The 25512-nt window shown below is 47.3% G+C and overlaps 1 protein-coding gene across 5 annotated transcripts in view; it reads right to left on the bottom strand.

Annotated features, from left to right (window-relative positions):
- The window catches only part of LOC137528678 (guanine nucleotide-binding protein G(I)/G(S)/G(O) subunit gamma-8-like), a 53848-nt gene that overhangs the window by 21820 nt on the left and 6516 nt on the right, over positions 1-25512 (bottom strand). Inside the window, exons 2-4 of one of the 5 annotated variants that reach the window (XM_068250136.1) lie at positions 16815-16893; positions 7804-7911; positions 5611-7671 (exon numbers count right to left, since the gene is read on the bottom strand). The exons of 1 other annotated variant lie outside the window; for it this stretch is intronic. In XM_068250136.1, coding sequence (XP_068106237.1) covers positions 6719-7671; positions 7804-7911; positions 16815-16893 — 1140 coding nt within the window. In that variant the 3' untranslated portion in view covers positions 5611-6718. Of the gene's footprint in view, positions 1-5610; positions 7672-7803; positions 7912-16814; positions 16894-25512 lie in introns of those variants that run through there. 3 more of the 5 variants (XM_068250137.1, XR_011023455.1, XM_068250139.1) reach the window with 3 other exon arrangements.

A 25512-nucleotide genomic window follows, 5' to 3' on the forward strand; every position in this document is an offset into this window, starting at 1 on the left:
CCCTAGTCTTGGGTGTGAGGTCCGTGGTCTCGACACCCTGGAACTGGTCTAAAGTATAACACAGTAATCTGGCTAAGTGTGAATTCCCAGGTCCACCTGGTTCTAACACACTGAAGGATCTGACTATGATCTGAGTGCTCACACGTAAGCATTCGCAACGGCAGACAACCAGCCACTGACAGACGAGAAGTATATATAGCAAAGCGCTCCTCAGCGCCGCCCAGCCCCACTCAACCAATCACCTCCTGCTGCTGGGATCAGATGATCCCTCTCCTATTGGTATAAAGGGCCTGCCTGTTAGCGCGCGTGTGTAGCTCTCCATCTGTGTGCACTACTAGGCTCAGACAAACCAGACGCATGCCGCTGCGGAGAACCCGCCGGACTGAACGCAGATTCAGCCACCCCGCTGTCAGTCCGCGCGGCATTGTCTCCGCAATCCATTACAATAACCTTTAAAGAAAAAATTTCTTTGTTACAGCTTATAGAAGTCCTGCAATAAATCTGCAGTGTGTACTTCCTGCTTTCATGGAAGCAGGCGTAGGGGGTTAACATCCTGGGTTTACGTATAAGCTGCTCTGTTGAGATTCCTGAGCTAACCGTGCTGAGAGATTAAATTACACTTGTGATTAGTCACAGATGAGGGGGAATTAGACAGGCTAAACTCTCTAAATACATACAGGGTGCATTTCTGTTTTCTTTCTGTCCTGTGCAAGAGTTTAGGTCCACTTTAGCAGTAATGCTCACTGACAGCAGAAGGGATCTGTGTGTACAGTTGCCTAGAGAGCAGCCGGTGGTGGTGAATTGTGTGTGGGCGGAGTGAAAGGCGAGATAGTAGAAGGAATATCAGAAGCATGCAGGAGTTATCGAGCTGCTGCACAACACTAGGAAAACATCACACAAACCATCCAGAGTCACAGCAACCAGCAGCTGCGCCTAGACTTTCCAACACTTCAATGGCATTTCCAGCAAGAGCAGTGCCTAGTCGGCCGTGTGTCATGGCCCTGAGTGGCACATTTATTAACCAGCCCAAATAGACTGTTCCAAATCGCCAAAAAACGGCATTTATCGCAAGTGTGCAAACTGTTTCAGTACCGCACTTGTATTGACTGGGCAGCACGGTGGGGGTAGGGGTTAGCACTCTGACCTTGCTGCGCTGGATCCCGGTTCGTATCCCAGCCAGGGCACTATATGCACAGAGTTTGTATGTTTTATGGCATGGGTTTTCCCCCAGGCACTTCGGTCTCCTCCCACATCCCAAAACATGCAGATAAGTTAAATGGTTTCCCCCTAAATTGACCCTAGACTATGATACATGCAGTACACAATACATACGACTATGGTAGAGACTAGAGATTGGTATAGACTAGATTGGAAGCTCCTCTGAGGTACAGCTAAGTGACTTTGGCCTCAATTCACTAAGCTTATCTCCTGTCTTTAATAACGTTTCTATAGTTATCACCATGGTGATGAGGCATGTAGTATTCAGGAAACATTTTACCTCAGGCAAACCTAAACTTAACTCTTCTGTCTTTAAGTTAACTCTTCAATCCTTAAAATAACTCCAGAGTTCAGCACAATTGGCCATCCTGGCAAATTGGCAGTTAGACAATGATAGGCCTACTTGGGTAGACATGGAGGAGACCAGCTTATGTCCCCTATCAATATCAAAAACCTCCTGTGGCTCACCCCAATTCATCGTGCTAAAATTAGTAACCCTATTATAAAACACTCTCTTCAGGTATGGGATAGCTGCAAGTACTCTGGTCGACTAATGTCTGCCCATAGGCCACTACTTTCCTTCTTGGGTAACCCCTCTTTCCCTGCAGCTTTAAACTCTTCTGCCCCATACCAGTGGTGGGTTTCAGCTAAACTCTACAGGATCCAAGACTTTATTACTGATACCGGCATGAAGTCCCTAAGCCAACTTCGCGATAAGTTTGCGCTTCCGCCCTCTGAGTTATTTTGCTATATGCAAATTACTCATTTTGTGAAACAACACATTGCAAATGCGGAATCCCTCACGAGCAGGACCTTTTTTGAAAACATATGTGGCTCTAACCCACAGGCATCGGGGGTAATTTCATTCATATATAGGGAGCTCACTCTCACACACTCTCAAAACAAAACGGACTACATACTTAAATGGGAAAGAGAACTGGGCTTACAAGTTGACTACACTGATATGTGTGATATTTGGGAAAACATCCCCAAGACGTCAATAAATGCTGACCTGGTTGAGATAAATTACAAATTACTGTTTAGATGGTACCTAGTTCCCCAGAGGGTGGCCAAGTACAATAAAAAATGCTCGGGAAATTGTTTCAGGGGATGTAGAATGACGAGTTCTTTTGCCCACATATGGTGGAACTGTAAAAAGGTAAGAAGGTTATGGATTAGGGTCTGTACCTGGGCATCATCCCTAATCAATGCCCCAGTTTCGCAGAATCCTCTCCATGTCCTATTAGGCTGCCCATACCCCAATCTATCCCCTATTCAAAATACTCTCATCAATTTTATCTTTACTGTAACTAAAATCAAAATAGCGGCAGCCTGGAACACCCAATCTCTCATTTGAAGCGGTCAAGAACAGGCTCGGCAGTATCTTGTTCTTCTAGAAATTGAGGGCCCGAATGAATGACAATATGAAAAGGTTTCACAAAATCTGGGACCCATTAATAACCTACTTACTAAACCCTGAACAAATAGCGATGGTGCATAATCAATGACCTTGTCATGGTTACTTCTCACAAGCAAGGATAACTTGTATAAGGAGGATCAGCTGGGGCATCCCTCGTCTCCGGAACTTCTACAACTTTTCTACGACTTTTCCCTTTTCCTTCTCGATCCTTACTTTCCTACACTCTTAAACTTCTTTTTGCACCTTGTTTTATCCGCTGAATCCCTATTATTTTAGATCTTACTGTGGAGTTATGGATGCTAGATCTTCATACCACGATATTATAATGACCGCTAAATTAAAACGAAGTCACTTCTTTCCAGTTTACAGTCTATATCCATTGTTGCAGTTAGTACCTAACTGATTTGATCAATGCTTATGCTAGCTAGTTAGCAAAACTTGACTTCGCTGGAAGACAGGTTTCATGGCCAAAGGTACTGGACAAGACACAGTTGGTTAGTCCCCATCCGACCCCATTGGGGCTAGTGACGGATGTCGTGTTATCCTGCAAGTTTGCATCCCGGACATTTTGCCTGATCACACCTGGGAATTAATGTTTAACCCTTTAGTTATGTGATATATGATAGTGTCTTATGATTGTATGAGTTACAATAAGTTTAGCATCAAATGACTGTATTGCTTTTGCTTATCCCTATAACTGCAATGTTATGTTGTAAAATTGTTCTTTCTCCTTCAAAATTCTTCCTCAATAAAAACGATTGAAACAAAAAAAAACAAAACAGAACATTTAAAAATAACTCCAGAGTTAAAGACAGGTTGTTAACTCTCTCACTGGCCTCAATCCATTAAGGTCATGCTGGAGATAAGGCAAGAGGGGGGAAAAAAAAAATTTCCTCCGCACAGTAAGAGTTATCTTATCTCTTCATTCCTTAAGTTACCTCCTCTGTAGTTATTTTCACACGCAGTTAATTAACAGCCTGTCTTTAACTCTGAAGTTATTTTAAGGATTGAAGAGTTAACTTAAAGACAGAAGAGCTAACTTTAGGCTTGCCTGAGGTAAAAGGTTTCCTGCATACTACATGCCTCATCACCATGGTAACAACTCTAGAAACGTTATTAAAGACAGGAGATAAGCTTAGTGAATTGAGGCCAATATATTCTGTACAGCGCTGCGGAAGTTGTCTGCGCTATATAAATACTAAATAATAATGATGACTGTCGTATTTATAAAGAGCTGATCCACCTCTCTGTTAGTCCCAAATAGCATTCAGCACTTTAAAGAGGAACTCCAGTGAAAATAATGTAGTAAAAAAAGTGCTTCATTTTTACAATAATTATGTATAAATGATTTAGCCAGTGTTTGCCCATTGTAAAATATTTCCTCTCCCTGATTTTCATTCTGATATTTATCACATGGTGACATTTTTACTGCTGGCAGGTGATGCTGCTTGCTTTTTTGGCAGTTGGAAACAGCTGTCATTTCCCACAATGCAACAATGGTCCTGACATCACACTGTGGGAGGGGTTTCACCACATTATCAGCCATACAGAGCCCCCCGATCAGTTTGTGAAAAGGAAAATATTTCTCATGGGAAAGTGGGTATCCGCTACTGATTGGGATGAACCTCAATTCTTGGTTACAGTTTCTCTTTAAAGTGGAGAGCGCTTTAGGACATATTCATAGTGGAGGACAGTGGGGGCTTCAGTCAGACTGCAACTTGTGGACTTTAAAAGGAACCCGAGGTGAGGGGGATATGAAAGCTGCCATAATTATTTCTGTTTAACCAATACCAGTTACCTGGCTAGTCTGCTGATCTGCCTGGTCAGTAGGGTCCAAATCCCACACTTGAAAGAAGCATTCAGGTAATCTTGTCAGACTTCTGATCTGCTGCATGCTTGTTCAGGGGCTATGGCTAGAATTATTCGAGGTAGAAGAGCAGCAGGACAGCCAGGCAAACTGCATTGTTTTATAAGGAAACAAACATGTCAGCCTCCATACCCCTCTCACCTCTGGTTGCCTTTAAGAAACTGATCTATCCTACACCATGACATTTTCATAAAATTGATCAGAAAAATCCATCACTCCCAATCAACACATCAGTAAAAAAAAACCAAAAAAAAACAACAAAAAAACTGAATTTAGCGGACCTGAACTCAGAATGTCGCCTCTGCTCTAAAAGATACGCAAAACAGCATAATAACCTTTAAACAAAAATAATGTCTTTGGTACAGCTGATACAATTGCGAAAATAAATCTGCACCGTTTCTACTTCCTGCTTTCATGAAAGCAGACATGTTAACCTCCTGTGCTTTGAAATGGCTTTATCTGCAATCTCTGCCATAGGCTGTCATGTGACACAGGGGAGGGATCAGATTACAACTTGTAATTAGACACAAAGTTACTCTAAATACATACAGGGTGGGTGCATGTCTCTGCATTTCCTCAGTCCTTTGCAAGAGTTCAGGTCCACTTTAAAAAAAAAAAACGTTTCTATTTTTTCGTATAACCAATCGCTTTGATCAAATTGTCATAAAAGTGGATCATTTTCCTCCATATGCAGATCATGTCCCCCTTGTCCGCTGTACAACCCTATGGGCAAAAAAGCTCACCTGCCAAGCTTTTGTATTGTCCTCTGATGTATTTATGCATATTAATCAGGTCACCTCTCAGTCGCCTTTTCTCCAAGCTAAATAAGCCCAGTTTCCCCAACCTTTCTCGGTTAGCGAGATCTTCCATCCCTCTGATTGATTCAGTTGCCGGGCTGAGGAGTCGGAGGCATTTTAGGTAACTGGAGCCGGAGTTGGAGGTTTCATAAACTGAGGAGTCTGAGTATTTTTTTACTGACTCCACAGCCCTGTTTAGTTGCGCATCTTTATACCATTCTAGAAGGTCAATGCCCTTTCTATAGTTTATCTTGAAGATGACAGCACCAAGCACAGATCATAGAAGGAAGAAAATACCAGGACAATGGTACGGTGACAAACACTTTATTTACAATGTACAGTAGAAAACCATACAGTTCTATACAGACTCTGTACATATATAACAGCGCTATGTACACTTTATTTACAGTAGATATACATGTATAATACTGCTCATTGCCCACGCCTCACAGTGGGACGCTTACTACACTCACAGCATGCTGGAGGGAGAAAACCACCTCGTCACATGACCAGTCTTGCCCATCAACACGCCCCCCTGAACCAACCACCTCTGGTCACATGACCAGCCTGCCCATCAACACGCCCCCTATGCCATCTACCCAACCCAATGAGCTATGTGGGAGGCTTCCTGGCAAAATGGCAGCAGAGTGGACGATAGAAGGAAGTTTAAAGTGGGATTATACCCCAAAAACTAACATTTCAATAACTACTCTTAGTTACATAAAAAGAACATTTGAAAGCATTCCCAAGTATTCCCTGTGTATAACATTATTTTCTCTGCAGAGAGCAGTAGACACTTGCTCATCTGCAAAGGGCAGAAACTCCCTGTGCCTTCACTCTGCCCCTCTTCCTCTGCTAAAGTGACTCAGCAGCAGCAGTTGCCAGCAGAAGGAGGAGCATAGTGAAGACACAGGGCGAGAACCAGCTATGATTAAATTTGCCAATCACCAGAAATGAGCAAGCTTCTACTGTACTCTCCGCAGTGAAAATAAAGGTTTACACACAGGAAATAATTGGAAATGCTTTCAGATGTTCTCTTATGCAAGAATAGTTACTGAAATTTTAGTTTTGGTAGTATAATCCTACTTTAAACCAGTCATAGACCCCTTCCCCTTAATCATATTGTAAGCTCTTGCGACCCCGGTGCAGAGTATCGTGGCACTTTGTAAACAAACGGTAATGTTGATCCACAACCAGGGTCATGACAGTACACCCTTTATTTATCTCCCTCATGGAGGACCCCCACAAACTTAGGAACGGGGTCTCTGCTCTTCTGGATCAGCGGAGTGTAAATTTGGGTAAACATTGCACATGATAGACTGAGGATATCAGCCATTACTATACAGGATTTGGTCACATGACGATCACATGGCAGACACCACACACAAGTGGCCGAGTTTGAGATGGGGAGCATCGTCACACGGTCGTCATAACCTTGAGGGACCCTGTATGGAACCGCATGATTTTCTTCTTTAGGGCCTGTGAGGCTTTCACTTTGAAGACCTGTGGGCGGCCCTCTGCATCTCGTGGAGGAAGCTGCATAGGCCAGACCAGACCCCCTTCTTCCTCCTCCTCCCCTTCAGAATCGACCTGCGGTTCTACCTCTGGTACCCCAGCACTGATCTCGGCAGTAGATCGCCACTTCCTGCAAGGAGGGCCGATCCTGACAGATGGGGTCCTTCCGTCTCTACCCAGCGTGTAACACCTTGCTGCCTCCTGCATGTGAACCCGGGGGTCACCCCATTCCTGAACGAAGCACCGCTGGTCAGCCCAGCCCTCAGTCTGTGATCTGGCGTTAGCCCAGCTTTCTCTCTGGTTTCTGGCGTGACTCCAAGCGTCCAAGTTTCCTCTGGACCCCTCCCACACCTCTTCGTGAGGCCCAAGTTCTACGCTCTCGTCGGCTCTCTGAAGGGGGTCTCTTAAACTCGTCTCTGACAAAGATCGCGGTGTCCTCCGGCCACCCCTCTTCCTTGGTGGCTCCTCTGCAGACAGACACTTCCTGGGAGGTCTTGGCGGAGAGCCCTCTACGCTGCGTCCCTTCAGCAGCGGGGGGTGTTTCCTGCGAGGACCCCGATGAGGAGGGGTATAAGAAGCATTGGCCATCCTACAGGTTGTAGCGGGAGGAGGAGCAGGAGGAGGCGGGGCGGCACGTTCTGTGGACACTGATCGCATGAAGGGTGCACGGAGCTGGCGGCGGAGGAGAGATAGGATGTAGCCTTCAGCTCTGCGGGCAGGAGGAAGGGGAGGGGTTGGAGGAGGTGGAGGCGGAGGAGTAGAGCAAGGGGAGGAGTAAGGAGCAGACATGGAGCGTGGAACAGCGAGGCGGGAAGAAGAGGGGCGGGGGTGCTGGGAACCCACAACCAGGTCACCTGAGGGCAGAAGAAAAGTCTGGGGTTACAGGGGACAGAAACGGGAAACTTTCTGATCAAAGTTCATTTGATCCAGGCACAGGGTAGGGAAAGTAGGCGGGGTGGAGAGGGGGTAAAAGGGTGGTGCCTCACCTGCGCTCTTCGGACGCTCGCTGGCGTACTGAATGCGGGCCTCAGCCTGGCCTGACCTCACCGGTCTGTCCAGGAAGACATCACCCGATTCTGTGCCGTCACACTCCACTGTAAGGAGAGAGGGGGGAAGAAGAGGTCAAAGACTCACAAAACTTACCAGTAAAATGTCAGTAGAGAAAATGGCTGGATGATTGGATCATGGGGTAGGACTCTATACTACAAACTAATTTGCTTAGTTCAACCCTATCACAATGGCTATGGAATGTGACAACAGTGAAATGCAAAGAAACTGGGAAAGGGAGGGGGAGGAATGGGGCAGAGGAAGATGAAGGGAGAAAGAAAGGTAGGGAGGGACAGAGCTGAGAAAGATGTAACCAAAATAGGGAGGACACTAGTGTACTTTGGGGGACCCAGGCGTAAATCTCATAGGGAAATTCAGCTAACATGATTGGTTGGACAACATCAACTCGAACTTCTAGGTTTCCTCTAGGTTGTAGTAAACTAAGCCCACAGTATTTGTCCAATCATAATGCTTTGTGTTCTAAGAGGGTCCTGTGATTGGAGAACTGTTCCCTATGCGTTTCCTGCCAGGTCCCCTAAAGTAGACTATTGCCACGGGAACTGGGTCCAAAACAGAAAGAAGGGAGGGGGCACACCAGTCCAAGGAGGGTGAAAGAGATAGACAAGGCTGAGAAGGATGGAGGGAGAGAGAGCTTGGACCGAAAAGGTTGCAAGGAAGAAAAGGGGAGGTACCGGGACGAGGATAAAAGAAAGGACCATATAATGGACTAATTGTATGAGGCCAATAACCTGCCACGTGTGGTGTGGGGCAGAGGCGCGCCGCGTGGGGCAGAGGCGCGCCGCGTGGGGCAGAGGCGCGCCGCGTGGGGCAGAGGCGCGCCGCGTGGGGCAGAGGCGCGCCGCGTGGGGCAGAGGCGCGCCGCGTGGGGCAGAGGCGCGCCGCGTGGGGCAGAGGCGCGCCGCGTGGGGCAGAGGCGCGCCGCGTGGGGCAGAGGCGGGCCGCGTGGGGCAGAGACGGGCCGCGTGAGGCAGAGACGGGCCGCGTGAGGCAGAGGCGGGCCGCGTGAGGCAGAGGCGGGCCGCGTGAGGCAGAGGCGGGCCGCGTGAGGCAGAGGCGGGCCGCGTGAGGCAGAGGCGGGCCGCGTGAGGCAGAGGCGGGCCGCGTGAGGCAGAGGCGGGCCGCGTGAGGCAGAAGCGGGCCGCGTGAGGCAGAAGCGGGCCGCGTGAGGCAGAGACGCGCCGCGTGAGGCAGAAGCGGGCCGCGTGAGGCAGAAGCGGGCCGCGTGAGGCAGAAGCGGGCCGCGTGAGGCAGAAGCGGGCCGCGTGAGGCAGAAGCGGGCCGCGTGAGGCAGAAGCGGGCCGCGTGAGGCAGAAGCGGGCCGCGTGAGGCAGAAGCGGGCCGCGTGAGGCAGAAGCGGGCCGCGTGAGGCAGAAGCGGGCCGCGTGAGGCAGAAGCGGGCCGCGTGAGGCAGAAGCGGGCCGCGTGAGGCAGAAGCGGGCCGCGTGGGGCAGAGACGCACTGTGTGAGGCAGAAGCGGGCCGCGTGAGGCAGAAGCGGGCCGCGTGAGGCAGAGACGGGCCGCGTGAGGCAGAGACGGGCCGCGTGAGGCAGAGACGGGCCGCGTGAGGCAGAGACGGGCCGCGTGAGGCAGAGACGGGCCGCGTGAGGCAGAGACGGGCCGCGTGAGGCAGAGACGGGCCGCGTGAGGCAGAGACGGGCCGCGTGAGGCAGAGACGGGCCGCGTGAGGCAGAGACGGGCCGCGTGGGGCAGAGACGCACTGTGTGAGGCAGAAGCGGGCCGCGTGAGGCAGAGACGCACCGTGTGAAGCAGAAGCGGGCCGCGTGGGGCAGAGACGCACTGTGTGAGGCAGAAGCGGGCTGTGTGAGGCAGAAGCGGGCCGCGTGAGGCAGAAGCGGGCCGCGTGAGGCAGAGACGCACCGTGTGAAGCAGAAGCGGGCCGCGTGGGGCAGAGACGCACTGTGTGAGGCAGAAGCGGGCCGCGTGGGGCAGAGACGCACTGTGTGAGGCAGAAGCGGGCCACGTGGGGCAGAGAAGCGGGCCAGAAACGACACACACTATACTTGGCAGTCTCTGCAGAACTTACAGAAAAGCTACATTCAGCAGAATATTGGAATAAAATATTCAGCTGTCAGGTATGCAAGATGCGGCCTCCTCAGGCTGACACAACGTACTGTGCGCAACCATTAGCATTCCAACCTCATCAGCTGAGAGCCTTCTCTACATACAGATACAGCCCCATTCCCAAAAATGTAAGGACGTGTAAAATGGCAGTAACAATAAACAAAAAACAAAAACACAGAATGCGATAGTCAAATCACACCAACCCTATACAAAATAATATTACAATGACATCGCTGGAAATATTGAAATATTGCTTTTCGATAAACATTTGACCAATAAACATTTAATGTTATTTTATTTAGACTCTTCCCATTTTAAGAAAGATGCTTTGTATAAATATAAAACTCAAAATATTGATTTACAAATAGTTTGTTGTATTTTTCACGGAAAAAAAAAAGAGTTAACCTGTCAAGTTTTTGAAAATGAGAAATGTAATTGTATGAAAAATCTGCTCAGTCTGAATTTAATTCAAGCTACACATTTCAAAAATGTCAGGTTGAAGCAACGAGAGACAGCAAAAGTTAAACAAATCGAGAGAGAGATCCGCACAGACTTTTCAGAAAAAAGGTGAATTTTAAAGTTAGAGCCGCAAGTGGGCGGTAACAGACTGTGGCTGCGGCGCAGCATGGTCCATGTGACTTAAAGAGGAGCTCCAGTGAAAATAATCTAATAAAAAAGTGCTTCATTCTTACAATTATGTATAAATGATTTAGTCAGTGTTTGCCCATTGTAAAATCTTTTAAATCCCTGATTTACATTCTGACATTTATCACATGGTGACATTTTGACTACAGGCAGGTGGTGTAGCTGCTGCATGCTTTTTTGGCTGTTGGAAATCGCTGTAAACAGCCATTTCCTACAATGCAGCAAGGTTCACAGACAGGAAACTGCCAGTACCATGGTCCTCACAGTTTCCTGTCGGAGGGGTTTCACCACAATATCAGCCATACAGAGCCCCCTGATGAGCAGTTTGTGAAAAGGAAAAGATTTCTCATGTAAAAGGGGGTATCAGCTACTGATTGGGATGAAGTTCAGTTCTTGGTTACGGTTTCTCTTTAATGTCATCATTGACCAAGTGACCGACACTCGGCGAGCTCACCAACCAAGGAGGAGGCACGCTTACATCTAGTGATGTCCTACCGGCCAACGCGTGGCTGGCATAGGAATCACTAAGCAACAGACCCTCCAGTTTGGCTGAGAGGTGATTGGCCAACAAACGTGTATGCACCTCCAGGAGGCCACGCCCACATCAGGAATTATTGCAAATGGGCGGTTGCACTTTTCAACACTGGGCTTCTCTGACAGATATACTGATATGTCAAGCAATTCAAAATTATTGGTTGGATGACTTGAGTGTCACACCACTCGATTAGAGGCGGTACTAATGGGCAGTTAGGGGTGTGTTGCTCCATTTGTTTTTTATTATTTAAGCGGATCTGTACATTGGTGTTTGTACAGGTTTGTATGCTTATGCCTTGATAAAAGGGACCAGATAGGCCCCAAAACAATCCTCTGCTTGGACGATCACGTTGTGTATGTGTGCATTGGGACAATAAAATTCATGTTGTTCCTGAAAAGTCTGTGTGTGGATCCCTCTATGTATTTGTTGGATTGCTAAGGGATCACTGCACCCTTTGATTGATTAGGCAGCAAAAGTTGTGCAAAAAACACCCCACACCTGCTTGAACACATCAAAATACACCAGAATAAAATCAATAACACCTCACTGGGGTGTGCGTGTGTGTGTGTATGTGTGTAAAAAAGGCAGCGTCTAGCACGCCGAGGACGAGTCTGTCAGTTGCACATAGGGTCGCTTTGTCGCGCACACAGACAGGACCTTTATGCGGGGAGGAGGCGCGTCAGCTGACCGGTCGGCTGACGTCAGAGGAGACACTCACCGCTCCTCATTGGTTGATGGGAGTAGGCGTGCCGGAGGGGTCTCCTCTGCTTCTTAAAGGGACACTTAAGTCAAACCAAAAAAAATGAGTTTTACTCACCTGGGGCTTCCAATAGCGCCCTGCAGCTGTCCAGTGCCCTCGCCATCTCCCTCCGATCCTCCTGGCCCCGCCGGCAGCCACTTCCTGTTTCGGTGACAGGAGCTGACAGGCTGGGGACGCGAGTGATTCTTCGCGTTCCTGGCCACAATAGCGTAATCTATGCTGCTATAGCATATATCATATACCATATAGTAGCATAGAGGGTGCTAATGTGTCTGGGAATGCGAAGAATCACTCGCGTCCCCAGCCTGTCAGCTCCTGTCACCGAAACAGGAAGTGGTTGCTGGCGGGGGCCAGGAGGATCAGAGGGAGACAGCGAGGGCACCGGACAGCTGCAGGGGTCTATTGGAAGCCCTAGGTGAGTAAAACTCATTTTTTTTGTTTGACTTAAGTGTCCCTTTAAGCCTTGCCAAATCACTCGCAACTTGTCTGCTGTTGCGAATACTCTGTGCAGGCCTCAGACCCTTAGATAGTTCCGGTGTGCTTTGATCCGTGAGGAAACCGGGGATTTAACACAAGATAGGAATTGTTTGATAGCCTTAAAGATTATTCATTACTGTGTTATTATCTGTGCATGACTCTGGCTCGTTCTGACTACTCTTCTGCTCAGTGACTCTGTACCGCTGCCCATCTGATCTTGCTGCCAACTCTGCCTGTTTATACCTTCCTGTCTCTGCCTTCCGATTTTGTACTGCATCTGTCTGTCTGTTGCCAACTTGATTAGTCTCACCAGAGGGCCCTTGACTCTGGTGAGGGACGCTGTACTGTTAGTACCCACCAGCTCCCTCTGGTGAGGTATAGCTAAACCTATCAGTACTACTGTTGCACCAATCACTATACTTGCTATTAAGCTATCACATCAGCTTCTGATATACCAGTATTATAGGTGATTCTGCAGATCACCTAATTAGAATTCTATTCCTTGCTGACACAAATCGTTACACACTTCAAGGACAATTACTGCAGCCATTTAACACTAGAATTACCGAGTTTTCTACTTTCTGTTGCAAGGCTAGAGGTGTTATTCACTCCTGCTGAGATGTTCACAGGTCTTTAGGGTTGATTATCTTCAATCTATTGTTGTGCAAACCACCCATTACCTAAGGCCTTGCACATTTGTTTACACAAAGTAGCTGTGTGAGACTTGGATGGAAACCTTCAGACATGCCTGCCGTATCATATTACGTAGCACTGTACAGAGTATATTGTCTCATCACTAACTGTCCCTCAGAGTGGCTCAAAATCTAGTCCCTGTCATAATCATACAGTATGTCTATGTATGTATCATGTAGTGTATGTATCGTCATCTAGGGCCAATTTTATGGGGAAGCCAATTAACTTATCTGTATGTTTTTGGGATGTGGGAGGAAACCGGAGTGCCCGGAGGAAACCCACGCAGACACAGAACTCTGTTGCCGATTCATGCAGCAAAATGCAATCAGAGGGCAATTGGCACTTTTGGCAGTGTTCCATTGACATGACAAATGATGACAGACTGAGGCATTCCATTGCCATGGCATTGATGGCAGTATGGCAGATACTGTAATGCAATTAGGCTTGCTTTTCACAACATATGAATGCTGTAGAGGTGGCCAAAAGGTGTGATGCTGTCCTGTCGGAGGGAGAGAGGCTGGCAGAGAACGTGGTCATGAATCTGATGGAGCCATTTTTGGATGATGGGAGAAATGTCACGACGGACAATTTCTCTACTTCACTGTCACTGTTGCACAGACTGCTGCGGCGCAAAACAATGCTATTGGGCACGGTGAATAAAGTCCGGCGTGAACTTCCTCAGCTTGCAAAAGACACTGCACAGCGAGAGGTATTCTCCACTTCAGTGCTTAGAAGTGGCAGTGTCTCCTTGACAATTTATGCACCTAAAAAAAACAAGACTGTGTGTGTTCTAAGTTCCATGCACCAAGACGTGACGATCGGTGACGGCAGAAAGAGGAAACCCAACACGATAACAGACTATAACCACATGAAGGTATGTGAATGTGTGTATAATTTTACCATGGCCGTTTCTAGGGCCGTGCAGGCGCCCTGAGCGCTGTTGGAAGGGGGGGGGGGGGCGCTGTGATGGAGGGGGGAGCTGCAGCCGCGGGGAGGGCAGCCCGACCTCTCCCTCCCTTCCTCTCCCAGGACGCCCTCCGTGCTCCCCCCTCGGACTGCAAAGCAATGGGCAGGGAAGCGCTATACAAAACTACTCACCTCCCTGGTTCCAATCTCTGCTCTCTCGCCGCCAGTCTCCTCTCTGCACAGAGTAGACGCTGATACACACACAGGAAGCAGCGTGTGTATCAGCGTCTACTCTGTGCAGAGAGGAGACTGGCGGCGAGAGAGCAGCGATTGGAACCAGGAAGGTGAGTAGTTTTGTATAGCGCTTCCCTGCCCATTGCTTTGCAGTCTGAGCGGGGAGCACGGAGGGCGGCTGGGAAGAGGAAGGGAGGGAGAGGTTGGGCTGCCCTCCCCGCGGCTGCGGCTCCCCCCTCCATCATGGGGGGCACCTACCTAACCTATACTGGGGGGCGCCTACATATCTAACCTATCCTTGGGGGCACCTACCTATCTAACCTGGGGGGCAGCTACCTAATCTAACCTATACTGAGGGGGCAGCTACCTAATCTAACCTATACTGGGGGGCACCTACCTATCTAACCTATACTGGGGGGCACCTACCTATCTAACCTATACTGGGGGGCACCTACCTATCTAACCTATACTGGAGGGCACCTACCTATCTAACCTATACTGGGGGGCAGCTACCTATCTAACCTATAGTGGGAACATTAACTTATCTAACCAGTATTGGGGGCACCTACCTACCTACCTAGCTAGCCTATACAGGTGACAACTATACTGGCTACCTATATTGGAGGCACCTACCTAACTAACCTATACTGGGGGCATCTACCTATCTAACCTATGCTGGGGGCAACTATTCTGGCTACCTATATTAGAGGCACCCACCTAGCTAACCTGTACTGGGGGCAACTATACTGGCTCACCTATGCCTGGCTACCTATACTGGGGGGACCTATAGCTGGCTACCTATACTGGGGTACCTATTTTGGGCTACCTATACTGGGGGAATCTATACTGAGTGCAACTAGACCTGGCTAACCTATACTGCGGGCACCCATACCTTGCTTTGGGGGGGGCGCAATTTTTACACCCTCGCCCTGGGTGCATTTTAGCCTAGAAACTGCACTGAATTTTACACCAGTGCTCAGTGGCGTCGCTAGCGCTAGCGCTATTTTGGGGGGCCCTAGCGGACATCGCTGATATGCGGAAGTGACAATTGCTCTAAACCCACAGCTGAACTCTGGTCCCCTACCTCTCGTGTCCCTACCTCTCCCTCTAGATTGTAAGCCTTTGGGCAGGGTCCTCCTCCTTTTGTGTCCTACCTGATCATGCACCTCCATTACTGTGAACCCATGCTATGCATTTGAGTGAACCTAACTTGCCTAATCTCCATGCTCCCCTCCAGTGACTGACTAAGCATTACCTTGTACTCATACTGTGCTGTGTGATCTGGTTTTCTTGTATTCCTGTATTGTCATATTGCTGTATGTCACCCCTAAATATTGTCTGTAACCTAAATTATTATTCAGTGCTGCATAATATGTTGGCGCTTTATAAATACAATAAATAATAATAATACCTCTCGCTGTGCAGTGTCTTTTGCAAGCTGAGGAAGTTCACACCGGACTTTATTCACCGTGCCCAATAGCATTGTTTTGCACTGCAGCAGTCTGTGCGACAGTGACAGTGAAGTAAAGAAATTGTCCGTCGTGGGTTTATATAAATATCATATGTATTATGGCAATGACAAACCTTAGCAGACTTTGTGGGTCCAGCTTGCGCAGTGAAGCACGAGTGACTTGCTACTGCACTGGGCACTCCCATGACCTCTACCCACACAGTGCACATTGAAACACCAATAAAAGCCCCTTGATTACAGTATCAGTCTGGCACACAAAGAACAGAACTCTCTGGTTGTGGGGGATGTGAGGTAGAGTAAACAAATGCTCAGGCCTCACAGGTAATGGTTGTGTTTTCAGAACAAAAGAAAGAGAACAATGGAGCTGATGGCATGTTAAAAAACTCAGCAGGGATGCTACTAGGTGTGAGCTGTGGGGAATTAACGCAAATTTGCGCAGCCCTGGTAAATCTAGTGTTAAAGTGTACTTGAGACAGGCTATATGCCAGTATTTATACTTACCTGGGGCTTCCTCCAGCCCCATGAGGTCCGTGGCTTCCCTCTCTGGTGTCTCTGTTCAGTAGCAATCCTCTCCTGTATTCTGGCCAGTTATGCCCTCTCCAGCGCATGCGCGGCTCGGCCATATGTGCGCCCCTGCCAGCCTTCGGTGCCTGCGCAGTACTACTGAGAAGTAGGATCCCGGCTGTGAGAGTGCGTGCGCAGCCGAGCCACACATGCGCAGGAGAGCATAGAGCACAGGCGGCCCCAATACCGGAAACGGCGGCGTGGGGAGCCACGGACCTCATGGGCTGGAGGAAGCCCCGGGTAAAATATAAATACGGCATATAGCCCGTCTCAGGTATACCTTACATAGGAACTGAAAACAACAATTGATAAAATTGCGCTTTTATTTTTACAATATTTTATAAATTTCCATATTTTTCGGACTATAAGGCGCACCTAGGTATATAGAGAGAGAGAGAGAATGTATATATATCCCTACTTTTGGAGAAAAAGTGGTCTCCCATTTACTCAGGTTTCAGAAACCCTTTGCTCCCTCACACCTCCAGGCAGACACAGATACAGGAAGGATGTTATTGGCTGCACACCAGCGATGTCACCTCCTCCGCCATGTTGTCTACTCACCGTTTTGGTTGTCGGTCTCGGCTCGGAGTCTCAGCTCCCCCAGCTGCCTCTCCAGCTCCCACAACTGCCTGTCCAGATCCTGCAGAGAGGAAGAAATAAAGGTTATCAATCAAACCAGGGCTTAAAGTGCACCTGACCTCTTGCACAGGACAGAAGAAAAGCAAAGAGAAATGCACCCTGAATGTATTTAGAGAGTTTAGCCTGTCTAATCCCCCCTCATCTGTGACTAATCACAGCTGTAATTTGATTTCTCAGTTGTGACAGCTGGCTGCCTTGGCAGAGCAGCTAATTTGAAAACAGAGGATGTTAACCCTGTGGCTGCTTCCATGAAAGCAGGGAGTACACACTGGATCGATTGCAGGATTTGTATCAGCTGTAACCAAGAAATTATTTTCTTTAAAGGTTATTATGCTTTTGCTTATCTTTTAGAGCGGAGAAAAAGTTCTGTGTATAGGGCTGCTTTAAAAAGAGGGGTCCCTGATTGGCCCATCACAATGCCACATGGCAATTTCCTTATATAGGTGTATAAATCTGCTCCGTTTTCTCTTACCTAGGAGCACTGGCAATTTGCTTATATTTGGACCATTCTGCGATGTTGGATTAGGGTGTGGCCAGTATATTTCGTGCAGCACCTGGTGTCCTCAATCCTTTTATAGTAAACTTTAACCTCCCTGGCGGTAAGCCCGACCAACGCCCGGGCTAGCCGCCGGAGAGGATCGCATGGCCCCCGGAGTGTTTTTTTTAAATATATCTTGTTTTACATGGTTAAAGGGGAACTTCAGCCTAAACAAACATACTGTCATCAAGTTACATTAGTTATGTTAATTAGAATAGATAGGTAATATAATCTCTTACCCACTCTGTTTTAAAAGAACAGGCAAATGTTTGTGATTCATGGGGGCTGCCATCTTTGTCATGGGGGCAGCCATCTTTTTGGTTGAAAGGAGGTGACAAGGAGCAGGAGACGCAGTTCCAACTGTCCTGTGTCCTGATTACCCCTCCCAGCTGCATACGCTAGGCTTCAAATGTCAAATTCAAAATGTAAGAAAAAAAAAATTGCACCAAAACAGCAGAACGAGAACAACATCAGAAATCCCATCATGCTTTGCACAGCATCAGGGGAAAAAAGCCCGGGCAGTTTTCTTCTGTGCAGCTAAAAATGAGGCTTGTATAAGAGAAACAAAGTTCTGATGCTGTGAAACTGTTAAAGTAACACCAAGCCTTTTCAGTGCTGCTGAGTCGATTTTTAGTCCGGAAGTTCACTTTAAAAGGGAAGGTTCAGGGACTGTTTAAAAAAAAAATAAAATCTGCATCCACTTACCTGGGGCTTCCTCCAGCCCGTGGCAGGCAGGAGGTGCCCTCGGCGCCACTCCGCAGGCTGCCGGTGGTCGACACGACCTGGCCGGCGGCCAGGTCGGGCTTCTTCCGCGTTCCAAAATGCGCCTCACGGCGGCGCGCTGACGTCATCGGACGTCCTCCGGGCTTTACTGCGCAGGCTCAGAACTACTGAACCTGCGCAGTAAAGCCCGGAGGACGTCCGATGACGTCAGCGCGCCGCCGTGAGGCGCATTTCGGAACGCGGAAGGATCCCGACCTGGCCGCCGGCCTTGCCGTGTCGGCCACCGGAGACCACCGGCAGCCTGCGGAGCGCCGCCGAGGGCACCTCCTGCCTGCCACGGGCTGGAAGAAGCCCCAGGTAAGTGGATGCGGATTTTTATTTTTTTTTAAACAGTCCCTGAACCTTCCCTTTAAGCTTGCACTTCGCTAGCTAAATATGCCTCCCAAGTGCCACCGGTCCCCCCTGATCGCCCCCAATCACCGCTGGTATACGTACCCCCCAGGGATCCCGAGATGGCGCAGCCTCCCAATCAGCTCCAGGCTTCGCTATGGGGTGGATCGGGACTGCGCATGACGTCATGACGTAGATGACGTCATGTCCCGATCGTCGCCATACTGACGACTGAAGCCAAATACTAAAACTGCGGCTCTTGCGGGATCGCGGACGGGTAAATATTACCGGTGGCGATTGGGGGGGGGGGGGGGGGGGGGGGAAATCAGAGGGGTGCCGGGCAGGGCTGTGGAGTCGGAGTCGTGGAGTCGGAGTCGTGGAGTCGGGCAATTTTGGGTGCCTGGAGTCGGAGTCGGGAAAAAATGCACCGACTCCGACTCCTAATGAATTTGTAACTGTAATTAAAATATAAAATATGATAAAATGTTCTATTTCTCAGATAATAGTCATTAAAAATAATGTATATATACACTATATATACAGAAATAGCTGTGCTTAGTCCACAAAAATGAAATAAACCAATCAAAATGAGTTACTTGTGCTGCTTCAATAAAGCAGTCCCCGTATTTTTAAGGTCAGATATACATATCTGATTGTGACTGTATATATGATGTGTACACAAGAATCTCTTATATATACTAAATAACATCTATGCTGTAAGAATAAAGCCTGATGTGTAGCTGTGTCACTAAGAGATGGTCAACGAGATGGAAATAATTCTGCATTGATGCCTATTTATGCAAATTTATGCACTCCCTTTGCTGATGAAATCAAATAATTTGATATGTTAAAATTTGGTTTGGTGACTACAAATTAAAGGGTAACTGAGACGGATGAAAAGTAAAGTTTTATACATTCCTGGGGCTTCCTCCAGCCCCCTTCAGGCTAATCAGTCCCTTGCTGTCCTCCACCACCCGGATCTTCTGCTATGAAACCTGGTAATTCAGCCAGTCAGCGCTGTCCGGCCGCATGCCGCTCCCACAGCCAGGAAAATTCTGCACTTGCGCAATAGTGCTGCACAGGTGTAGTATGCTCCTGGTGGCGGAGTGTGTGCATGCGCACTACGCCCGACTGGCTCAAGTACCTCAACTCATAGCAGAAGATCCAGGTGGTGGAGGAAGACAACGAGGGACTGATTATCCTGAAGGCGGCTGGAGGAAGCCCCAGCTATGTATAAAACTTTAATTTCATCTGTCTCAGGTTTACTTTGTTACACAGTAGTACTATACTCTACATATGCACTCCCCACAGAGCTGCAGGGAATCCACTGAGAATGCTGTGCACATTGAACACAGAGGTGTTGTCTGTTTACAATCTCCTCATTCCCCTGCAGAGTACCTGCACATCACTCTTGCATGTACCCACACTTACATTGCCTAGGGCCTGATAGATGTTCTTTGTTCCGATTTGTACCTTTTACAAGTACTCTTACCAAGGACTAGTTTTAGTCTAAAGGGAATAAATATAGTAGTCTACATATCCTTCTCACTTCAGTTGTCTTGTAAAATTCCTAAGCGTTGGCAGTTAAGAGACGAATTTCATGTTACATACTTTTAATCAACAAAATTGTAATATGCAAATTAGAGGAGTCGGAGTCGAGGAGTCGGTGGAATCCTAAACTGAGGAGTCGGAGTCGGAGGATTTTTGGACCGACTCCACAGCCCTGGTGCCGGGGGGCATATTTAGATAGCGAAGTGCTAGCTTAGGCATTAAAATCAAATTTTATTTTAAAAAATCCTCCAGTGGACGCTGCATCGGAAACTGCGTACCGCCAGGGAGGTTAAGGGACCTGGCCAAGTAGTTCACTATATCAAGATTGGTCATACATTGTACTGTATATTCATACAAGCGCATGGTTGGGGGACTGAGTTTACTATAGCCAGAGGTTTACTATAACGAGCAGTGTTCTCCCCAGTATTATTCTTCCAACCGGGTGGCATGAAAAAATATTGTAGATAGAAAGGACCATAAATCGTTCATGTAAAGTCTTTTGGTACAAAAAAATATCAAAAATTCTTTGACACAAATACACAAAAAAGTTCCATAAAATCTCTCTGTAAGAAGCTCCTTATGGATATACAAGATCTTCCAAAACAGGAATATAATATAATACAAATAAGGCCTCTTTTTAAAGAGATTTTATGGAACTTTGCGTATTTGTGTCAAAGATTTTTTATATTTTTTGTACCAAAAGACTTTGCATGAACGATTTAGGCCTCTTTCCCACCAGGACGTTGCGTTTTAGGGGACGTTATAGGTCGCATAAAGTGCCCCTAACGCAACGCCTGGAGGTGTTGGAGGAGGACGCTACTTAGAGATGCGTTATGCAGCTCTTGGTGTGCCTTTTTTTTGTGTGCTATAGACTGCAGAGACCACGTGATCCGCATCACGTGGTCCCGCCAGCCAATTGCCGCACAGAGCGGCGCTCCAGGAAGTAAACACTGCACGTCACACTGTGCAGTGAATATTAAATTAGCCATGCGCTTGGCCGAGGAGGAGGAGGCGAGACCTCCTCCTCCAACACTACTGAGCATGTGCAAACAGTCTAACGCGGCTTCGCTGTGTATAACGCACAGCATGCAGCACTTTAACCTGACGTGCAGCGTTACAATGTAACGCAACGTGGGCACTGTGAACAGCCCATTGATTTTTCATTACTGTGCGGTGGGCTGCGTTACAGACTGCACTAACGTGCGCCTGTAACGTCCCAATGTGAAAGCAGCCTTATGGTCCTTTCTATCTACAACAGTTATAAGTGGGTAAAGTGGATGCCCCAAAAAAGGATTAAGGGCTCTTTCACATTAGGGCAGATTTTCTGCGTTTCAACGCAAAGGATAAAGTTTGCGTTACCCAAGGTGAAATGAAAGTCCATAGACTTTCATTTTAGCTTTCACATATAATGCAGCCTTTTTGTGCGTTGCGTTACACTGCACCCAGGCGCAGTTTTTCGGCCAACGCTAGCTTTATGCGTTACAATGTTAGTCAATGTAAAACGCACACTATGCGCGTTTTTAATCCGTTAACGCAGGCAATCAGTCCCAGAATGCAACAGAGGAACAATGTAGAAAGTGGAAAACTAAAAGAAAAAAAAATTACCTGCGTTTTCCTATGTCCTGTAACGCATTGAAAACGGATTAAAAACGCACACTCACTGCAATGCAACGCATATCAAAACGCATTAAAACGCATACAACAAAACGTATGCTTTGAGCGTTCAACGCAAGCTCTGATGTGAAAGAGCCCTAAAAGGTTTCTTCTTTTCCTGCACATTTAAAAAGGAACGATTCCCAACTATATTACTACTTGAAAAAATAGCCAAGTTATTGCGAGAGGAGAGAATGCAGGGCTGGAGCTTCTCTGCTTACAGCATAGGAGGTGGTGAGCCAAAGAAAGCTGGGAGCTCACCGACGAGATTGTACTGTATATGCATAGAGAAGTGTACGTATTGCAGGGTATAGGGGACAGCTACGGTACTGGGTGTATATTATGGATTTATAAAGCGCCAACGTACATAGAATTGGCAATGACAGTGAAAAGTAACATGATGAATAAAATGTATATAACAAAAGTGTGAGAGAGCCCTGCCCTTGTGGGTTTACAATATAGAGGAATAGGGGAAACAAGAGGAGGGGTGGTACACAATATTCAAGCCTAGAGGCAGCGTGTTTTTAGGTTAGATAGCAAGGAGTACAACTTGGCCAGAGGTCAGAAGGCAAACTGGCCCAAGTTAAAGCGTATGCTTGTCAGAAAAAGTGAGTTTTGAGAGCGTTTAAAGATATCAAAAGTTGGAGCGTGACGGATGTGTTGTGGAAGGACACTCCAGAGGAGGGGTGAAGCACATGAGAAATATTGAATACGTTAATGCGAGGAGGTGAACTCAGCGCTGGTATTCTCTGCTGATAGGGCGAGGCTGGCTTGACGTGCAGTCAGTCATGTGGGCGGTCATGTGATGACGCCCACATGACGTATTACAGAGTATACAGAGCGGTGACGTGCCGCGGCCAGAGCTGTAATCCTGCGCAGCCGCAATAGCGGCTATGCAAATTGCGCAGGCAGAGGATTTTTTAAAGCGGCAATTCTAATCGCCCCGAGATAAGGCGACCCTGGGCTGGGTCGGGGCCACTAATGATAACTGGATTTAGAGAACAGAGCAGCTGGAGAGCACAAGGGAACCGCAGATCGTCTGCAATGAGGTCTGCTATTACAGTAAGGTAATTAACTTTTTTTCTGTAATTCGCCTCGTAAGTCCTTTAATGGGAAAATAGGAAAAAATGTGGGAAATTTTTTTTTTTACAGTTTTCAGCCTTTATAGTTTTTATATAATGCATGCTACTGTAATTAAAACCCATGAAATGTATTTGCCCATTTGTCCCGGTTATAAAAACGTTTAAATTATGTCCCTATCACAATGTTTGGCGCCAATATTTTATTTGGAAATAAAGGTGCTTTTTTTTCAGTTTTGCGTCCATCCCTAATTACAAGCCCATAGTTTATAAAGTAACAGTGTTATACCCTCTTGACATAAATATTTAAAAAGTTCAGTCCCTAAAGGTAAACTATCTGTATTTTTTTTTTATTGTAATTTTTTTTTTTTTAATTACAAAAAAATAAAAATTGGGGAGTGTGGCAGGTAAGGAGTTATTTTGTGTAAAACTAATGTTTTGTGTAAAAAAAATGCTTTAGGGTGCAGTTTTACTATTTAGCCACAAGATGGCAATACTAACTTTGTTTAATGCAACCTTCCGGATGCCTGCAGGAAGTACTAGGAGGCTGGGAAAGATTTTCTTTTTCCCACAATGATCGCGCTGCTTATCGGAGCAGCAGTGGATCATTGAGGGGCTTAGATCAACGAACGGGAATGGATTTTCCCGTTCATTGATCTCCGGGCGAGCGGCCGGCAGCGCGTTTACGAGCGGGAGTGCTCGCTAGAGCGAGTGCGGAAAGTACGGATTTCTCCGTCCCTGGTGGTGAAAGGATGGATAAAGGGACGGAGAAATTCGTACACGTGGGGGTAAAGTGGTTAAAACAGAAAGAATTTGTAAACAAAGAGGGTTACACCAGTCTATGAAACGCTGTGCAGGCAAAAAAAAACAAAACAAAACAATTAAAATTGCAAAGAATGTAGATCTGTGAATGCAAGTGACAAGGCTAAAAGCCAATAATTTATTAATAAAGGTAACACCGCGCACTCTGTACTCCAACCAATATGTCCAAAAATCAGGCAGTACGCTGGGATTTCAAAAATTGTAGACAGTTTATCAATGACCCCTAGCGCAACACAGTCCTTTCTCCCTGATATTCCTTCTTGCTATACAATTCCGGTTAGGTCACCGCCACCACACCCGATTAGAATACGACTCACCCTCTTGGAAGACCAACAATATGGTCTAATGCCACCTTGGGGTTATTCCCTGGTCACCCCCGACCAATCGATCTAGGTTGCTTCTTGCAGGTGTTGGGACCTCCGTAACAGGGTCACTGATTCTCCAATCCTCCCACTCTACGTTTTCCTCTTCATATATCCTTATATACAACCTCCAAAAAGAGGCACAACATAGCGTAATACTGCTTAAAAAAATGTTAATGCTAAAAAATATTGCACTTACACGTTAAAAGAAGATTACAGCACATGAGTTTTTAGACGGGCTCTCCCCCGTTTACGTGGGCCACCGAGGGCTTTCCGAGGCTGGTATCAGCTGCTGCGCGCACAGCCGTCCACTCCTCACCAGACGCTCAGGTCCTCGCCCGGGCGGTACCCGGAAGTGGCAGAGTGCGAGGACCTGAGCGTCTGGTGAGGAGTGGACGGCTGTGCGCGCGGCAGCGGATACCAGCCTCGGAAAGCCCTCGGTGGCCCACATAAACGGGGGGAGAGCCCGTCTAAAAACTCATGTGCTGTAATCTTCTTTTAACGTGTAAGTGCAATATTTTTTAGCATTAACATTTTTTTAAGCAGTATTACGCTATGTTGTGCCTCTTTTTGGAGGTTGTATATAAGGATATATGAAGAGGAAAACGTAGAGTGGGAGAATTGGAGAATCAGTGACCCTGTTACGGAGGTCCCAACACCTGCAAGAAGCAACCTAGATCGATTGGTCGGGGGTGACCAGGGAATAACCCCAAGGTGGCATTAGACCATATTGTTGGTCTTCCAAGAGGGTGAGTCGTATTCTAATCGGGTGTGGTGGCGGTGACCTAACCGGAATTGTATAGCAAGAAGGAATATCAGGGAGAAAGAAGGACTGTGTTGCGCTAGGGGTCATTGATAAAAAGCCAATAATAGATGGCTGTGATCTTCAGGTCCTCAGACAGCGCTGCATTAAAAATGGACATGAATCTGTAACAGAAATCACCTCATGACCCCTTCTAGAAACTGACGTCTGAACACCAATCATTGCAGCATTCACAAATGCAATTTAAAAATGCTACTGTTCATACTCGAGATACATAATTATGATCCAAAAATGCACCCAAAACAATACAATGCAAAGAGGTTAAAAAAAATAGAAGACAGATCAGGAAATGATCGAAATTCGATGTCATTTGTTCATATTGTTTGATCCACAATCAGCCTGAACGTCATCTTTACTGCTGGCAGACATGAAAAAAACTAGACCGCACCAACTGCCTTTATAACCACACCCCCTAACAATGTGATAGGCTGAAAGCTATATAATTGTTTTTTTAAATAGATATACCGTACATATGCACAGAGGCAGATACTCGTTGCCTGGCACAATGCAATGAGGTTTACAGACCGCAAAATGTCAGGACCATGGTCCTGACATCACACTGTGGGAGGGGTTCACCACAACATCAGCCATACGAGTACATATTATTTCGGCGCCGCTCAGTTCGGTGCGGGGAGAGACGAATGACGGCTCTTCCTGCTGCGGCTAAACTCCGTTAAAC

The sequence above is a fragment of the Hyperolius riggenbachi genome, chromosome 8 (genome assembly GCF_040937935.1).
Source record: "Hyperolius riggenbachi isolate aHypRig1 chromosome 8, aHypRig1.pri, whole genome shotgun sequence".
Taxonomy (NCBI): domain Eukaryota; kingdom Metazoa; phylum Chordata; class Amphibia; order Anura; family Hyperoliidae; genus Hyperolius; species Hyperolius riggenbachi.